This window comes from Oncorhynchus gorbuscha, linkage group LG06, assembly GCF_021184085.1.
Source record: "Oncorhynchus gorbuscha isolate QuinsamMale2020 ecotype Even-year linkage group LG06, OgorEven_v1.0, whole genome shotgun sequence".
NCBI lineage: Eukaryota > Metazoa > Chordata > Actinopteri > Salmoniformes > Salmonidae > Oncorhynchus > Oncorhynchus gorbuscha.
The window spans coordinates 17,466,518-17,484,322 of NC_060178.1; the positions used below are offsets into that span (position 1 = coordinate 17,466,518).

Consider the following 17,805-nt stretch of genomic DNA (forward strand, 5'->3'; position numbering starts at 1 on the left):
TTGCTTTATATAGAACATAATCACAGGCAGCATCATTTTGACTGTCTGCATAGAAATATATACCTCTAGATTGTCTGATATATTTTATCTAATTGGCTGTCTGTAATTAGGTCAATGAACCTCTTAAAATACAAACCCATGAATTAAAGATCGATCTATGCTGCCAGTTTGGCATCTGCAGTGTCTCAGGAGTTCCTCATTTCTCATTGAGAGGCTCCTTCCATAATGAGAAACTAGATCTGGAAAATACTACCATAATACATGAGTTAATATAGTCAAATCTTCCCATCACCTAGTCACAGCAAAACAAATGTATTGATCATAGAACATCATAACTCGATAGGTATTGTTACTATAACATTGGTATTTACCTGGTTATTCCATAATAGTCTAATTAAAAGACACATAGGCTAGTGGAAGTTCTATTCCCATTACACAAAATGAAAATGGGACAAGGACAACTTTGACATGACTGAGAAGAGCATGTGATGTGGGAGAGTCGCAAATAGAATGAGCAGAAAATGCTTTGTCATGCAGAAAAGGAGACCAACTAGGCTACTACAAAGAGGATGTAGGCTATTCCAAAGAGGATATAGGCTATCTGTCAGCCGACTTCACTCGCCATATTTTGAGGGTCTGAGCATGGAGCATTGCAGGGCAAGCAAACACTTGGTTTGAAGTGTCTTTCACTGTACATTGCCTTCGCTTCTTGTTGTAGCAGTCTACTGTTGCCTACCTGCCACGGCATTCCAGGATAATTAGCCTACATGTTTCACCTACTGGCGCTTTGCCAATAACAGCTGCTCACGGTCATAGCGCGATAGGTACGAGACCTAATCCAGCAAGCAAACGGTTTGTCACATGACTGTGCTCACCATGAGTTTATTTCCGCGTTCATTCGGTACAGAATGATTTGATAGAGGTGCATACCTGAACCGTTGCGGTCCGCAAAACGCGCCGCCGAGCCAAGGCGATATTCTGAGAGAGGAGACCCCGGCATTAGCATTGCTTGGACACACGCTGCAGCAAGAACATGTTCACCCGGGTGAAATCAGCTGTGGCCAATTTTATGGGCGGTATGATGGCTGGCAGTTCGAACAGTGAACCTCTCGGTGGCTCCGATTTACCGCTGAAATACCCGTACACAAGACCGGAGTTTCTGGGACTGTCACCGGATGAAATCGAGTGCTCGGCGGATCATATTGCTCGGCCGATACTCATTCTGAAAGAGACGAAGAGGCTGCCGTGGGCCACTGGTTATGCAGAGTAAGTATGCGTCCATCTTTATTAAATCGCAGCAGGTTACAGCATGCACATTGCACTACCTGCACCAGAGGAAGCGTAAACATCAACCTCATTTGATTGTGCCCCGGTTAGTTCCATGGGAATAGGCTATAATTGTGTCTGTCAGCGTAGCCTGCCACACTAGTGCAATGGGTTGGCAACAGGCAGCCCTTGTGCCAAAACTTGCCCGCAAGTGATATTTATTTATTTAGGATTTACGTTTTTTTAAACCAAAGATTGCCTAATTTAAACAAATGTTTAACTTGATTCCTGGTGATTTGACAATCTTTTCCCAATAGACGTGATCGTGTCGCAATGTAATCAATGTTTGAAATTATTGTTATTTTCAAACAATCTATTTTTGGGCTTTGTTATGGTCAATTTGTAGTGTACAAATTATTATAATTATGTTCTGACCCGACCATCCATTCAGACAAAAATCGTACAGCAGCTTAATTTAGTTGCCTACCCAGTATTATGTCACCCATTAGGACACAACATCACTGCCAAGTCTAAGGGTAGAGCTCGAAAATTCTAGCCTCTTGGGTGCTGCCTTAGAAGTACCCGTCCAAAAAGGTCGGGGCGGCCGGGTAGCCTAGTGGTTAGAGCGTTGGAATAGTAACTGGAATGTTGCAAGTTCAAATCCCTGAGCTGACAAGGTACAAAGCTGTCATTCTGCCCCTGAACAGGCACTGTTCCTAGGCTGTCATTGAAAATAAGAATTTGTTCTTAACGAGTGGGTTGCCTAGTTCAATAAAGGTAAAATAAAATAAAAAGTAATTGGCCACAGATAAGATTATCAAATCATGTTCCATGTACAGTCGCTTTGATTGGACTGATCATGTCAACATCATACTTTCAATCTTAGCCACTGGATGTAAACATTACACAACAAGTTGGAAATCTCAAATTGAACAATGAGTGGGTTGAAAGGAATCAGTGAAAGTAGCACTATTTAGTAGAGTGGCTGTTTGGTCTGAAATCTGTGAGTAAGGGGTTCTTTTCCAAGTTTACAATAATAAACATTCAACATTGGCCATGCTGTCAATGAAGCATGATTTGTGCCTCACTCAAAACCTCACTCAAAACAACTTAACTCGGATCTGCGAAAACTTGACTTCACTGAGTTCAAGACAACTGGGAAATCGGGAATAAAGGAGCTCCGACTGGGAAAATACGGTTTGAAAGGTCATCCAATTTGGAATTGTAAATCCGTTCCTCTTTCTAGAGCTACGACCTGAATATCAATGATTCAACCTTGCATTTTTCCGAGTTCCCAGTTGTTTTGAATGCACCATAAATCCTGAGAATGCCACACTGACGACAAAATTTGCCCACAAATGACCGCCACCTTCCTGTGAGCACAGCACAAGGTGATCCAAAAATGTATTGTATGCTGCTGCAGAAATGGTGTAATATGCCAGGGAGACATATATACTGTAGCTATGAACGTAATACTAAGTAAGTATGTTGTGTAGTAAGATGTTAGTAGCCCATGTGCTAATGTGGTCTATTTACCCCTCTTCATTTCACCTACTCTTCTGACTTGGCCTTGAAATACATCCACAGGTACACCTCCAATTGACTCAAATGATGTCAATTAGCCTATCAGAAGCTTCTAAAGCCATGAAATCATTTTGAAGAATTTTCCAAGCTGATTAGGCACAGTCAACTTAGTGTATGTAAACTTCTGACCCACTGGAATTGTGATACAGTGAATTATAAATGAAATAATCACTCTGTAAACAATTGTTGGAAAAATTACTTGTGTCATGCACAAAGTAGATGTCCTAACCGACTTGCCAAAACTATTGTTTGTTAACAAGAAATTTGTTGAGTGGTTGAAAAAAAAATATATATATACACAAATACAAATAGTTTTAATGTCTGTTCCTTGTCTGTCATTAGAATTTAGACTATTTTCTCCCAAGCTTAATCTGTCCATCTATTCTCCACAGTTTTCCATTTCTTAGTAATTTCTCAGCTCTGGTAGACTGACATATTATCGGTCTATGATAAGGAAATGCAATTTGTAATACAAGGACAGAGTGTGAAGGAAGGAGCTCTCCTGTGCATGGATGTTACAGCTTTAACTCCCATGTCCCGATGATTAACCCCGATTTAGATGTGCAAATGCTTCTTCATCTCAAGCTAGACATGACTACTGGCACAAATCCACAAAACTGACCATAGCATTTTCGCCCAGTGCAAAAGAGTACAATATACAGTATTTCGGCCTAATGCAGTGGTGAGTGATGTTCAAGATCGTCATGGTTTGAACTTCAAAGAACAAACATGTTTTTAATGGATCTGTGTTGTTTTAAATGACACCAAAACCCCTCTCTCTGCACCCCTCGACTGTGGAATGTTGAGGGTGATACCCGTTTACTCCCTCAGGATTAGAGATCACATCTCACTCAATATCATCTCAACTAGCCACTAGGTATGGAGACATTTCAATCACAAGAATGAAAAAAGGATTAGCAGTAGAGGTCGACCGAATAATCGGAATGGCCGAGTAATTAGGGCAGATTAAGTTTTCATAACAATCGGATATCAGAATTTTTGGACACAGATTTGGTCAATTATTATGTTTTTTGTACACCTTTTTAAAGTCTTTATTTAACTAGGCAAGTCAGTTAAGAACACATTCTTATTTTCAATGACGGCCTAGGAGTGGTGGGTTAACTGCCTCGTTCTGGGGCAGAACGACATATTTTCACCGTGTCACCTTGGGGGATTCAATCTTGCAACCTTACAGTTAACTAGTTCAACGCTCTAACCACCTGATTACATTGCACTCCACAAGGAGACTGCCTGTTACGCGAATGCAGTAAGCCAAGGTAAGTTGCTAGCTAGCATTAAACTTATCTTATAAAAAATCAATCAATCATAATCCCTAGTTTACTACACATGGTTGATGATATTACTAGTTTATCTAGCATGTCCTGCGTTGCATATAATCGATGTGGTGCGTACCGTTGCTCCAATGTGTACCTAACCATGAACATCAATGCCTTTCTTAAAATCAATACACGGAAGTATATATTTTTAAACCTGCATATTTAGCTAAAAGAAATCCAGGTTAGCAGGCAATATTAACCAGGTGAAATTGTGTCACTTCTCTTGCTTTCTTTGCACGCAGATTCAGGGTATATGCAACAGTTTGGGCCGCCTAATTTGCCAGAATTGTCCGTAATTATGACATAACATTGAAGGTTGTGCAATGTAACAGGAATATTTAGACTAATGGATGCCACCCCATACGGAACGGTTCTGTATTTCACTGAAAGAATAAACATCTTGTTTTCGAGATGATAGTTTCCGGATTCGATCATATTAATGACCTACGGCTCGTATTTCTATGTTTTATTATGTTATAATTAAGTCTGATTTGATAGAACAGTTTGACTGAGCAGTGGTAGGCACCAGCAGGCTCGTAAGCATTCATTCAAACAACACTTTTGTGCGTTTTGCCAGCAGCTCTTCATTGTGCGTCAAGCATTGCGCTGTTTATGACTTCAAGCCTATTAACTCCCGAGATTCGGCTGGTGTAACTGATATGAAATGGCTAGCTAGTTAGCGGGGTGCGCGTTAATAGCGTTTCAAACGTCACTCGCTCTGAGACTTGGAGTGGTTGTTCCCCTTGCTCTGCATGGGTAATGCTGCTTTGAGGGTGGCTGTTGTCGTTGTGTTCCTGGTTTGAGCCCAAGGAGGAGCGAGGAGAGGGACTGAAGCTATACTGTTCCACTGGCAATACTAAAGTGCCTGTAAGAACATCCAATAGTCAAAGGTCAATGAAATACAAATGGTATTCCTATAATAACTACAACTTAAAACTTCTTACCTGGGAATATTGAAGACTCATGTTAAAAGGAACCACCAACTTTCATGTTCTGAGCAAGGAACTTAAACGTTAGCTTTCTTACATGGCACATATTGCACCTCTCCAACACTTTATTTTTGCATTATTTAAACCAAATTGAACATGTTTCATTTTATTTGAGGCTAAATTGATTTTATTGATTTATTATATTAAGTTAAAATAAGTGTTCATTCAGAATTGTCGTAATTGTCATTATTACAAATAAATAAATAAATATCAGCCGATCTAATCGGTATCGGCCTTTTTGGTCCTCCAATAATCGATATCGGCGTTGAAAAATCATAATCGGTCGACCTCTGAGGTCGAAGGTGAACCCTTCGAAAAACTATTTTTGGTTCCAGGTAGAACTCTTTCGGGTTCCATGAAGAACCCAGAGGGTTCTACACGAAACCCAAAAGGGTTCTACCTGGAACCAAAAAAGGTTATTCTATGGGGACAGCGGAAGATCCCATTTGGACAACCATTCAGCACCTACTCAGCATGCATGCTGCAAAGCACCAGTTTACACGCCACTACAAATAAAAGCAATCTAGTCCATGTGAGGCGATGCCCAACAGGCTTCTGCCAGCTCTCCGTGTAGGCATGGCACTGCTACACTGCAGTGGATTTGTCAACAGCTGGTTGACCAGCAGGCCGTGTTGTTGTGGTGAGACCTGGCCCATCTCCTCCCAGCCGGAAGCCAGGCCATATTGAGATGATGTGAGATCTACTGATCCACTTAGGGAGAGAATAAACAGTGTCCTGTGCCAAGGAATCACCCTCTAACTGTGATAACCTAGTCATAAGCTGTGTTATCAGAGCTGGATGCAGGCTGTTGTATTTAACTGATGGATGGAGAAAGAATATAATGGATATTGCAGTCTAAACTAAAGCAGCATCCCTCCTCTGACCCGGCCGATTCGCACGCTCTCTCCCGGTCTGCTGTCAGGTCTTGTTAGCGCTAACATTTCAGAAGGGCAGAGAGTCCTCCTCTCTCTCTTCCTCTCTCTCTGCTTCCTGTCCTGCATTTACATAGCACTCATGAACTGAATGGATAAGGATCAATACATCAGTCGATATGTGTTTCTATGTAACATGAACACTGCTACTTTGATGACTGGAGGCCGGCGGACATGCATGTCTAAGGGGATGTCGGTCAACTTCAGAGTACCCATACATATCACTGTACTCACATAGATAGTGGATGGTGTAGCACATGATGTAGTAGCATCATGTTTCTACTGTACATAGTTTCTATCTCGTAACAAGACAGATGTCCACAAGAAAATGAAAGCAGTTTCAGGTCAATTGTCCATCAATCACGGCGACTGTTATACACAGGAACTGCATCAGTGTCATCATTTTAAGTGTTCTCCTCTCCTAATATAATGTTATGGTTTGAGCGTGACTTAAATGTGATCTAATCACATGGGTTCGAATGATCAATCAAGTCGTGCCTTTGTCATTAAATAGATCCTGACAATGTAATCAGAATGTATAGGAGGGGAATTAGATTACACGAGAAATGTCTATTCTGTCGAATGATCAAGGTCTGCTTGTGAAGTAAGATTACTGGTGATAAGAGAATTGTACTTCTCCTCAGATGCAATTTTCACAATGGAGACTGGTGGTTTGCTCTTCTCTGCACCGGCTTGGTTTAGACTATGACTGATTACACAATCACACCCTTCACATGCACATCAGTGTTGGGGAGTAGTAAACTACATGTAGTTCAATTAGTCATTTAACTACAGTTGCTTTTTTTACAATGTAGCGGTGTAGCTAACTACTGGAACTACACACTGTCTTCTGCAAAAATAAAATATGGGTAGGCAATCATTTCCTTTCCTTTTCTGGTTCAGACCTACCTCATTCTCACTTGAAACATTTATTTTTGTTTTAACAGAAGGTGTGATTTGGCCTGTTAACATATGACCCCAAAGTGATTGGTTCTTGGAATTTGTAGTCTAATTTCAATTTACATCTAATTTTTCACAAAGTAGCTTTTACTATTTAAACTTTTTCTTTTTTTTGCTCTCTGCATTGTTGGTCTACAGCTGTTTAACGAAGCATGTGACATACAATTTGATTTATATTTTCTTAAGGGTAGCTTTAGTGTAGCTTAACTTCCTCCAGTGTGAAGTATTTGGTACTGTAGCTTGGTAAACTATTTTGAGTAGCTTTCCCAACACTGATGCACATTGATTCAGTATCCGGTATTCTACTGCGTAACAGTCAAATTCTGACTTCAAAGCCAAGCATATCACTGGCTACATTCCCAAACCCACACCAGCACAACACTTAGCAATGTCCAATACATTGGCTTGTTTTGACGTGATATGCTTGTGTTGACTGTTGATATTGGAACACAGCCACCGCCCTATTATTAGGACCAGGCAATGGTACACAATGACGGGTCCAAATGCATTCGGGTCTATTTAAGGTCAGATCGAGTAATTGAGGCCAAATATAGAGGAAGTGGAATGAGGTAACCAACTGAATACCACTGTCTCGGAAGATGCTGTTCATCCCTTAGGCCTGACCTGGCTGCCCATTCCACTCAGATCAAATACCTATCAAGATAAAAGTGTAACACTTGATGGTCGGGAGTACAGCTCTGTAGCTCCGCCTCCTTGTAGCTCCATCTCAGACAGTCTGGGCTCAAACGCCTAGGGATCATTCATTACAGTATCTTTATCTGTGGCAGGGTTTCCCAATCTCGGTCCTGGGACCTCCCAGTGGTGCACGTTTAGATTTTTGACCCTAGCACATGGCTTTTTCAAATAATCAAAGCTTAATGATGAGTTGATTATTTGAATCAGCTGTGTAGAGCTAAGGCAAAAAACAAAATGTGCACCCATGGGAGGTCCTATGACCAAGTTTGGGAATCCCTGATCTATGGGAAACTCTGCTGAGGTGGAGGTCATTTTGTGTAATCTGCCTGGTACCAGAAACACTATTTAAACAAAAAAGTATCCTCAACCATACAGTACACTAAACCCCTCCCTCTGCAACTGGACCCTGGACTTCCTGACAGGCAGACTCCAGGTGATGAGGGTAGTCAACAAAACCTCCACCATGTTGACTCTTAATACGGGCCCCCCAAGGGTGTGTGCTTAAAAATATCTGTTTATTTTGACAGGGAAGACATTTTGAGACCTAGGTATCTTTTTCAAATGTGCCCTGTATAATATAACATTATACACTATATATAAACTCGGCAAAAAAAGAAACGGTCCTCTCACTGTCAACTGTGTTTATTTTCAGCAAACTTAACATGTGTAAATATTTGTATGAACATAACAAGATTCAACAACTGAGACGTAAACTGAACAAGTTCCACAGACATGTGACTAACAGAAATGGAATAATGTGTCCCTGAACAAAGGGGGGGTCAAAATCAACTAACAGTCAGTATCTGGTGTGGCCACGAGCTGCATTAAGTACTGCAGTGCATCTCCTCCTTATGGACTGCACCAGATTTGCCAGTTCTTGCTGTGAGATGTTACCCCACTCTTCCACCAAGGCACCTGCAAGTTTCCGGACATTTCTGGGGGAAATGGCCCTAGTCCTCACCCTCCGATCCAACAGGTCCCAGATGTGCTCAATGGGATTGAGATGCACAGTATTGAGATTGCCTGCAATGACAACAAGCTTAGTCCGATGATGCTGTGACACACCGCTCCAGAGCGGGATCAATGTAACGCTCATTCCTTCGACGATAAAGGCGATTCTGACCATCACCCTGGTGAGACAAAACCACGACTCGTCAGTGAAGAGCCTCTTTTGCCAGTCCTGTCTGGTCCAGCAACGGTGGGTTCAGCGCTGTTTTAGGCGTCTCACAGTACGGACATTGCAATTTATTGCCCTGCAGTCCTCATGCCTCCTTGCATCATGCCTCCTTGCATCATGCCTAAGGCACGTTCACGCAGATGAGCAGGGACCCTGGGCATCTTTCTTTTGGTGTTTTTCAAAGTCAGTAGAAAGGCCTCTTTAGTGTCCTAAGTTTTGCCTACCGTCTGTAAGCTGTTAGTGTCTTAACGACCATTCCACAGGTGACTGTTCATTAATTGTTTATGGTTCATTGAACAAGCATGGGAAACAGTGTTTAAACCCTTTACAATGAAGATCTGTGAAGTTATTGGGGTTTTTACGAATGATCTTTGAAAGACAGGGTCCTGAAAAAGGGACGTTTCTTTTTTTGCTGAGTTTACACACACACACACATTACAATACAAAACCATCACAAATCAACTAGAAACACTGTTACATTCCTCCACAAATACGTCCCCAATTAATGCTTTAAATTGCCTGAACGGTACCAGAACATCAAGATGAAATGTACTTTGAATTTTGTTTACAAAAATACGGTGCATTAGAACTAAAAGCAGCTTTACCTAGCTCAGTGGAGACCCTATGAAATTCGTTAACCAATCCTGTGAACTGGTCAGGCAACTCTGGTGTATCTACTCGACAGCAAAGTTAGCTAAGACGGAAGTTTATGAAGTAGGGCCTTGTAAACAAAAAGGAGTAATGTGGTGATCTGCGGGTCTTTAGCAAAGTCCAGTCAACATTTTGATACAGGATGCAGTGGTGAGTCTCAACTGTTACGTGTTACAAAGGCACTATGGTAGATGGCATCTAATGGTTTAAAAGTAGTAGCAGCTGCACTTTGAGAAATAATTTCACCATAATCCAGAACAGATAAAAAGGTTGATTGAATAATCTGTTTACTACTGCTTAGAGAGGGCTCAATATGTTTGTGTAGAAAAAGCCACATTTAAATCTTAGCTTCTTAACCAGTCATTTGTTTTTAAAATTTAATATCCATATCAATACAAATGCCTAAGTGTATATATTTGCAGGAACATGTTAGATTGGAGAACCATCTGATGAGTCAACAGTGCCTTCGTAGAGTATTCAGACCCCTTGACTTTTTCCACACTTTGTTACGTTACAGCCTTATTTAAAAACATATTCAATTGTTTTTCACCCCCCATCAATCTACACACAATACCCAATATTGAGAAATCAAAAACAGGTTTGTAGAAATGTTCATTTATAAACTGAAATAGCACATTTACATAAGTATTCAGTACTTTTTGAAGCACCTTTTGGCAGTGATTACAGCAGCGAGTCTTTGATTGGGGAGTTTCTCCCAATCAAATCAAGTTTTATTTGCCACGTGTTTAGCAGATGTTATTGCGGGTGTAGCGAAATGCTTGCGTTTCCAGCTCCAACCGTGCAGTAATATTACTTGTTAGATATCTACCAATACGATCTAGAAGAAAAAGAAACGCACACCTATTAAGACGAGGTGCTGGCTAGCGGAGTAGAAAACGTGAAAATAAAAGGAGCTCAGATGCTAAATTTAATTACCAACGTTTCGACAGCCAAGCTGTCTTCATCAGGGTATAATCACAAACACTGCGGGATGACTTGATTATATAGTGTCAAAAGACACAGGTGTCTGTAATCATGGCCAAGAGTGGCCTAATATCATCGGTTAATAATCAAATATTAAAATGTCATACAAAGAACAGCATACAAACAACAAATGGATAGCCTACGACCATAGATTAATTTTAGACTACACAAGCTTACAAACAATTACAATGGAAAAGTCACAATAATCACAAGAATCGCTTCAGATCAAAGTCTACGTTGAGACCGAAGGGAGCAAGGGTCTTTAAATTAAAGATCCAGGCAGCCTCTCGTTTTAACAATACATTATCAAGGTCACCCTCTCTCCTGGGAGGGTGACATGTTCGATGCCAATATAACGCAGAGATTAAATGGAGTGGCCTGCCTCCAAGAAGTGGGCCGCAACTGGATAAGTAAAGTTTACACCTAATGGTGCTACGATGCTCTGAGATACGTACTTTTAATTTGCGCTTTGTTTTACCTACATCATTTTTACCACAAGGACAAGTTATAAGATAAATAACTGCCTTAGTGTGGAGCACGTAATAACACCTTTTATTGGGATCGATTTCCCTGTCCCCATCTTTAATTTAAAGACCCTTGCACCCTTCACCACCTGGGGGTGTCCTGTCAGGAAGTCCAGGACCCAGTTGCACAGGACGGGGTTCAGACCCAGGGCCTCAAGCTTAATGATGAGCTTGGAGGGTACTATGGTGTTGAATGCTGAGCTAGTCAATGAAAAGCATTCTAACATAGGATATTCCTCTTGTCCAGATGGGATAGGGCAGTGTGCAGTGCGACTGCATAGTCCATTGGGGTGGTAAGCAAATTGAAGTGGGTCTAGGGTGTCAGGAAAGGTAGAGGTGATAAGATCCATGACTAGTCTCTCAAAGCACTTCATGATGACAGAAGTGAGTGCTACGGGGAGATAGTCATTTAGTTCAGTTACCTTTGTTATCTTGGCTACAGGAACATCTTGTACATGTGGGGACAGCTTGAAACATGTGGGGACAGCAGACCAGGATAGGTAGAGATTGAATATGTCCGTAAACACTCCAGCCAGCTGGTCTGCCCATGCTCTGAGGATGCGCCTAGGGATGCCGTCGGGGAAATTCTGATCCCCATCAATCCCGTTCGCCTGAGTTCTGTCACGAAGATGATCATGAAACCATTAACTGGCGTCAAAGCTCAGGCCTGTGGAGGACAACTTATTCAATAAAATAACATGATCAAGCTTTTGACAGGTCCACAAGCAAAGCAGCACATTTCATTGTAGTGTCTGAAGCATTGACAAGATCATTAACGGCTAAAGTGGTGGCTTGAATAGTGCAATGCCCTGATTGGTTTACATTGAAAATACATTTCTCAGATTAAAAAAGAGTAAAGTTGTGCGTTTACTAAGAATTCAAGAATCTTAGCTAGACAAGGAAGCCTTGAAATGGAGCGATTGAATTATTAAGAGAACTACTCTCCCGTCCGTATAGTGGCAAGACGAGCTGATTGAATTATTAAGAGAACTACTCTCCCGTCCTTAGTGGCAAGACGAGCTGATTGAATTATTAAGAGAACTACTCTCCCGTCCTTATAGTGGCAAGACGAGCTGATTGAATTATTAAGAGAACTACTCTCCCGTCCTTATGGAGTGGCAAGACGAGCTGATTGAATTATTAAGAGAACTACTCTCCCGTCCTTATAGAGTGGCAAGACGAGCTGATTGAATTATTGAGAGAACTACTCTCCCGTCCTTATAGTGGCAAGACGAGCTGATTGAATTATTAAGAGAACTACTCTCCCGTCCTTAGTGGCAAGACGAGCTGATTGAATTATTAAGAGAACTACTCTCCCGTCCTTATAGTGGCAAGACGAGCTGATTGAATTATTAAGAGAACTACTCTCCCGTCCTTATAGAGTGGCAAGACGAGCTGATTGAATTATTAAGAGAACTACTCTCCCGTCCTTATAGTGGCAAGACGAGCTGATTGAATTATTAAGAGAACTACTCTCCGTCCTTATAGAGTGGCAAGACGAGCTGATTGAATTATTAAGAGAACTACTCTTCCGTCCTTATAGAGTGGCAAGACGAGCTGATTGAATTATTAAGAGAACTACTCTCCCGTCCTTATAGTGGCAAGACGAGCTGATTGAATTATTAAGAGAACTACTCTCCGTCCTTATAGAGTGGCAAGACGAGCTGATTGAATTATTAAGAGAACTACTCTCCCGTCCTTATAGAGTGGCAAGACGAGCTGATTGAATTATTAAGAGAACTACTCTCCCGTCCTTATAGAGTGGCAAGACGAGCTGATTGAATTATTAAGAGAACTACTCTCCCGTCCTTATAGTGGCAAGACGAGCTGATTGAATTATTAAGAGAACTACTCTCCCGTCCTTATAGTGGCAAGACGAGCTGATTGAATTATTAAGAGAACTACTCTCCCGTCCTTATAGTGGCAAGACGAGCTGATTGAATTATTAAGAGAACTACTCTCCGTCCTTATAGTGGCAAGACGAGCTGATTGAATTATTAAGAGAACTACTCTCCCGTCCTTATAGTGGCAAGACGAGCTGATTGAATTATTAAGAGAACTACTCTCCCGTCCTTAGTGGCAAGACGAGCTGATTGAATTATTAAGAGAACTACTCTCCCGTCCTTATAGTGGCAAGACGAGCTGATTGAATTATTAAGAGAACTACTCTCCCGTCCTTATAGAGTGGCAAGACGAGCTGATTGAATTATTAAGAGAACTACTCTCCCGTCCTTATAGAGTAGCAAGACGAGCTGATTGAATTATTAAGAGAACTACTCTCCCGTCCTTATAGAGTGGCAAGACGAGCTGATTGAATTATTAAGAGAACTACTCTCCCGTCCTTATAGAGTGGCAAGACGAGCTGATTGAATTATTAAGAGAACTACTCTCCCGTCCTTATAGAGTGTCAAGACGAGCTGATTGAATTATTAAGAGAACTACTCTCCCGTCCTTATAGTGGCAAGACGAGCTGATTGAATTATTAAGAGAACTACTCTCCCGTCCTTATAGAGTGGCAAGACGAGCTGATTGAATAATTAAGAGAACTACTCTCCCGTCCTTATAGAGTGGCAAGACGAGCTGATTTCCATACTTCTGGAATATTTCATGATAACAACGTTAAATAAAACATCTGTGTTATTAAGCAAACGATGGGCGCTGCACGTTTAAGCAGACCAGGATCCAATTAGTCGGCCCCTGTGGAATTCTTGTTGTCTATTGCGGTAGCAAAGCACCCAGAACTTATTTTCTGTAAATAAGTTTCGACTATAATTTATCTTCTCATTCACTAGGTTTCCCCTATCAGCTTCCAGCCCAATATCATTGTGAATTGGCTTAAAGTTCTTTCAAATAGAGAGCCTGCTGAAATAAAATGTTCTTTAAAAGCATCAATGTGTCACGCCTTGGTCATTGTATTTTGTGTTTTTGTTATATGTTTGGGTAGGCCAGGGTGTGACATGGGTTTATATGTTGTATTCATATTGGGTGTTTGTACCTGTCTCTGTGTTGTAGTCACCAGATAGGCTGTAATTAGTTTCACGTTCCGTTTGTTGTTTTCGTATTTCAGTTATTTCATGTACCGTCATATCTTTCATTAAAGTCATGAGTAACCTACACGCTGCATTTCGGTCCCACTCTCTTCTTACAACAGACGAACGCCGTTACACAATGATGGTATTTTTCCTGTAATGAGGCCAGTGTCTGAATTAATTTGTTTTGGCAAAGAGGTGGAAGTAGAACCCTTTTTTTGTGATTTGACAGTTTTCCAGAATATAGCCAGGTTCCCATTACAATCTGAAAGAATGGTTACATAATAATCAGATGTAGCCTTTCTGATTTGTCTTGCACAATGATTACTCAGTTGCTTAAAAGCTTGCGAGTCCGGGCCTAACCCTGTGTTCCTGGCCTTGACCCAAGCATCATCTCTTTTATGAAAGACTTCTGATAATGCCGGAGTGTACCAGGCATTCGATCTACCTTTCAACCTTTCATTTTTTTGTACGGAGCATGATTATCCACAATATTATTGAAGACATCTTAATAACAATGTATTTTATTTTTTGCTCAATGTGAGAAGGGAGGCCCAACCATGTCTACACCAGAAAGACACATCAATCTCAGATAAAGCAGCTGAGCAAGCGAAACAGTGCCCCCTCTGTCTCGATATGTGTAGATCATGTATCTGATGCTGTCTGGACAAATAGAGGATGGAATGTCATACTATTTCTGGCCAGACCGCATCAGATACATGGTCTACACATACTGAGACAGAGGGGCACTGTTTCGCTCACTGTGCTGTTCTCTCCGGTAAGAGAGTTTCAGCAGAGAGGAAGAGGCAAAGCAAGAGGGCTCACTCTCACCAAAATCTGTCCAGAATAAGCCTAATGTGTTTCTATGGGCATACTATGCAGACCTAAGCTTGTTGCCTGCCTTCGCGCCTTTAGAACAATGCCTCCCATTGTTAGGGTGGAGACATGAGCGTCTTGTCATTACATACCCTACATATCTCTGGTTTTAGCCACTTGTGATTTGGAAAGTTTGGGTGCTGGCTTCCCCTAAAGTAAATGTATGTTTTGCCAAAATGATATAATTCCTCATGTACAAATAAAGCCATTGAAAATACTTCACCAGAGAGCATGACTTAGTCACAGAGGATCATTAGCTTCTGTAAACATAAAAAATAGCTGTAGATTATTTCAAAGCACGAGTGCTTAGGCATTGGAAAGCCCGCAATTTGGGCAGTGTGCGTGGAAGTAGGCCTAGCAGATTGAGTTGCGGCTGTCAGTGAAAAGTACCTTAAATAGTGGTCACCAACCTTTTCTGAGTTCAGATCACTTTCGGAGTCAAAATGCAAGCTGAGATGTACTGCTCAGATTTTTTTGGAAGCCATATTTAAACGTAAGCCTGTGCAACATTCACCAACTAAAAACAGTTCTGTTGCAATGAGGTTTGTGCAGTAGGCTATAGGCCAATACATTATCACTGCATATTGGCTATGCTTGAATTGCCCTGCAGACATTGTTCTTCTCAGACCATTTAGAAAATATATTTAAACATTTTAGGTATATGATTACACTGGTATAGAACATTTGTTGTATTATTTGTGAGACACAGCTGAGTGAACATGCGGTTGAAGTCGGAAGTTTACATACACCATAGCCAAATACATTTAAATGCAGTTTTTCACAATTCCTAACATTTAATCCTAGTAAAGATTCCCTGTCTTAGGTCAGTTAGGATCACCACTTTATTTTAAGAATGTGAAATGTCTAGTAGAGTGATTTATTTTAGCTTTTATTTCTTACATCATATTCCCAGTGGGTCAGAAGTGTGTGTACATGCACTCAATTAGTATTTGGTAGCATTGCCTTTAAATTGTTTAACTTGGGTCAAACATTTCAGGTAGCCTTCCACCAGTTTCCCACAATAAGTTGGGTGACCTTTGGCCGATTCCTCCTGACAGAGCTGTTGTAACTGAGTCACGTTTGTAGGCCTCCTTGCTCGCACACACTTTTTCAGTTCTGCCCACAAATGTTCTATGGGATTGAGGTCAGGGCTTTGTGATGGCCACTCCAATACCTTGACTTTGTTGTTTTCAAGCCATTTTCCACAACTTTGGAAGTATGCTTTGGGTCATTGTCCATTTAAAAGAACCATTTGCAACCAAGCTTGAACTTCCTGATGTCTTGAGATGTTGCGTAAATATATCCACATCATTTTCCTGACTCATGATGCCATCTATTTTGTGAAGTGCATCAGTCCCTCCTGCAGCAAAGCACCCCCAGAACATGATGCTGCCACCCCCGTGCTTCACAGTTGGGATGGTGTTCTTTCGCTTGCAAACCTTCCCCTTTTCCCTCCAAACATAACAATGGCCAAACATTTCTATTTTTGTTTCATCAGACCAGAGGACATTTCTCCCAAAAGTACGATCTCTGTTCCCATGTGCAGTTGCAAACCATAGTCTGGCTTTTTTATGGCGATTTTGGAGCAGTGGCTTCTTCCTTGCTGAGCGTTCTTTCAGGTTATGTCAATATGGAACTTGTTTTACCGTGGATATAGATACTTTTGTACCTTTTTCCCCCAGCATCTTCACAAGGTCTTTTGCTGCTGTTCTTGGATTGATTTGCACATTTGCACCGAAGTACGGTCATCTCTAGGAGACAGAATGCGTCTCCTTCCTGAGCGGTATGACGGCTGTGTGGTCCATGGTGTTTATACTTGAGTGATATTGTTTGTTCAGATGAACGTGCTACCTTCAGGCGTTTGGAAATTGCTCCCAAGGATGAACCAGACTTGTGGAGGTCTCCAATTTTCTTTCTGAGGTCTTGGCTGATTTCTTTTGATTTTTCCATGATGTCAAGCAAAGAGGCACAGAGTTTGAAGGTAGTTCTTGAAATACATCTACAGGTACACCTCCAATTGACTCAAATTATGTCAATTAGCCTATCAGAAGCTTCTAAAGCCATGACATTAATTTCTGGAATTTCCCAAGCTATTTAAAGGCACAGTCAACTTAGTGTATGTAAACTTCTGACCCACTGGAATTGTGATACAGTGAATTATAAATTAAATAATATATCTGTAAACAATTGTTGGAAAATTGACTTGTGTCATGCACAAAGTAGATGTCCTAACCGACTTGCCAAAACTATTGTTTGTTAACAAGAAATTTGTGGAGTGGTTGAAAAACGAGTTTTAATCACTCCAACCTAAGTGTATGTAAACTTCCAATTTCAACTCTTGTGTGTGTGTGTGTATGTTATAATATTGTACTTTTTTCTGGACTGATGACCTGCATCTGATGGTCAGTTTGAGGGGAGGGAGCAGCTGTGAGGCTGCCTCACCTGACTCACCATCCCTCTGCTCTCACTCATTTCACTGATGGTGAAATTCAAGTCGCACTGCATTATTTCTGCCTCATGCACCAATTCATTTTGCTACTCCTATGACCAGAGAAAGTGAAATATTTCTTGATATTAAGAGACACAAGCTGTTAATAATAGCAAAGCAGGATTATTGGAAGAGTTTGCTATATTCATTCATTATAGGTGCAGTGCTGGTTGTGGCTTGAGTGGAAGTAGGGAAAAGGCACATTTTATGGCTTTTAAGTGTTGAACAAAGTGTTGACAGTGCTGAATGACAACTTACACATGAACTTACTCATAAAAACAGCAGCTCTTTGCTGTATTCATTGAGTCTAGT

At 41.1% G+C, this 17,805-nt stretch overlaps 1 protein-coding gene across 1 annotated transcript in view; it reads left to right on the top strand.

The window, feature by feature from the left end:
• The first annotated feature begins 629 nt into the window (after positions 1-629).
• LOC124037636 (protein phosphatase 1H-like) overlaps positions 630-17,805 on the top strand; it is a 43,505-nt gene continuing 26,329 nt past the window's right edge. Inside the window, exon 1 of the mRNA XM_046352547.1 lies at positions 630-1,266. Coding sequence (XP_046208503.1) covers positions 1,034-1,266 — 233 coding nt within the window. The 5' untranslated portion in view covers positions 630-1,033. The remainder of the gene's footprint in view (positions 1,267-17,805) is intronic.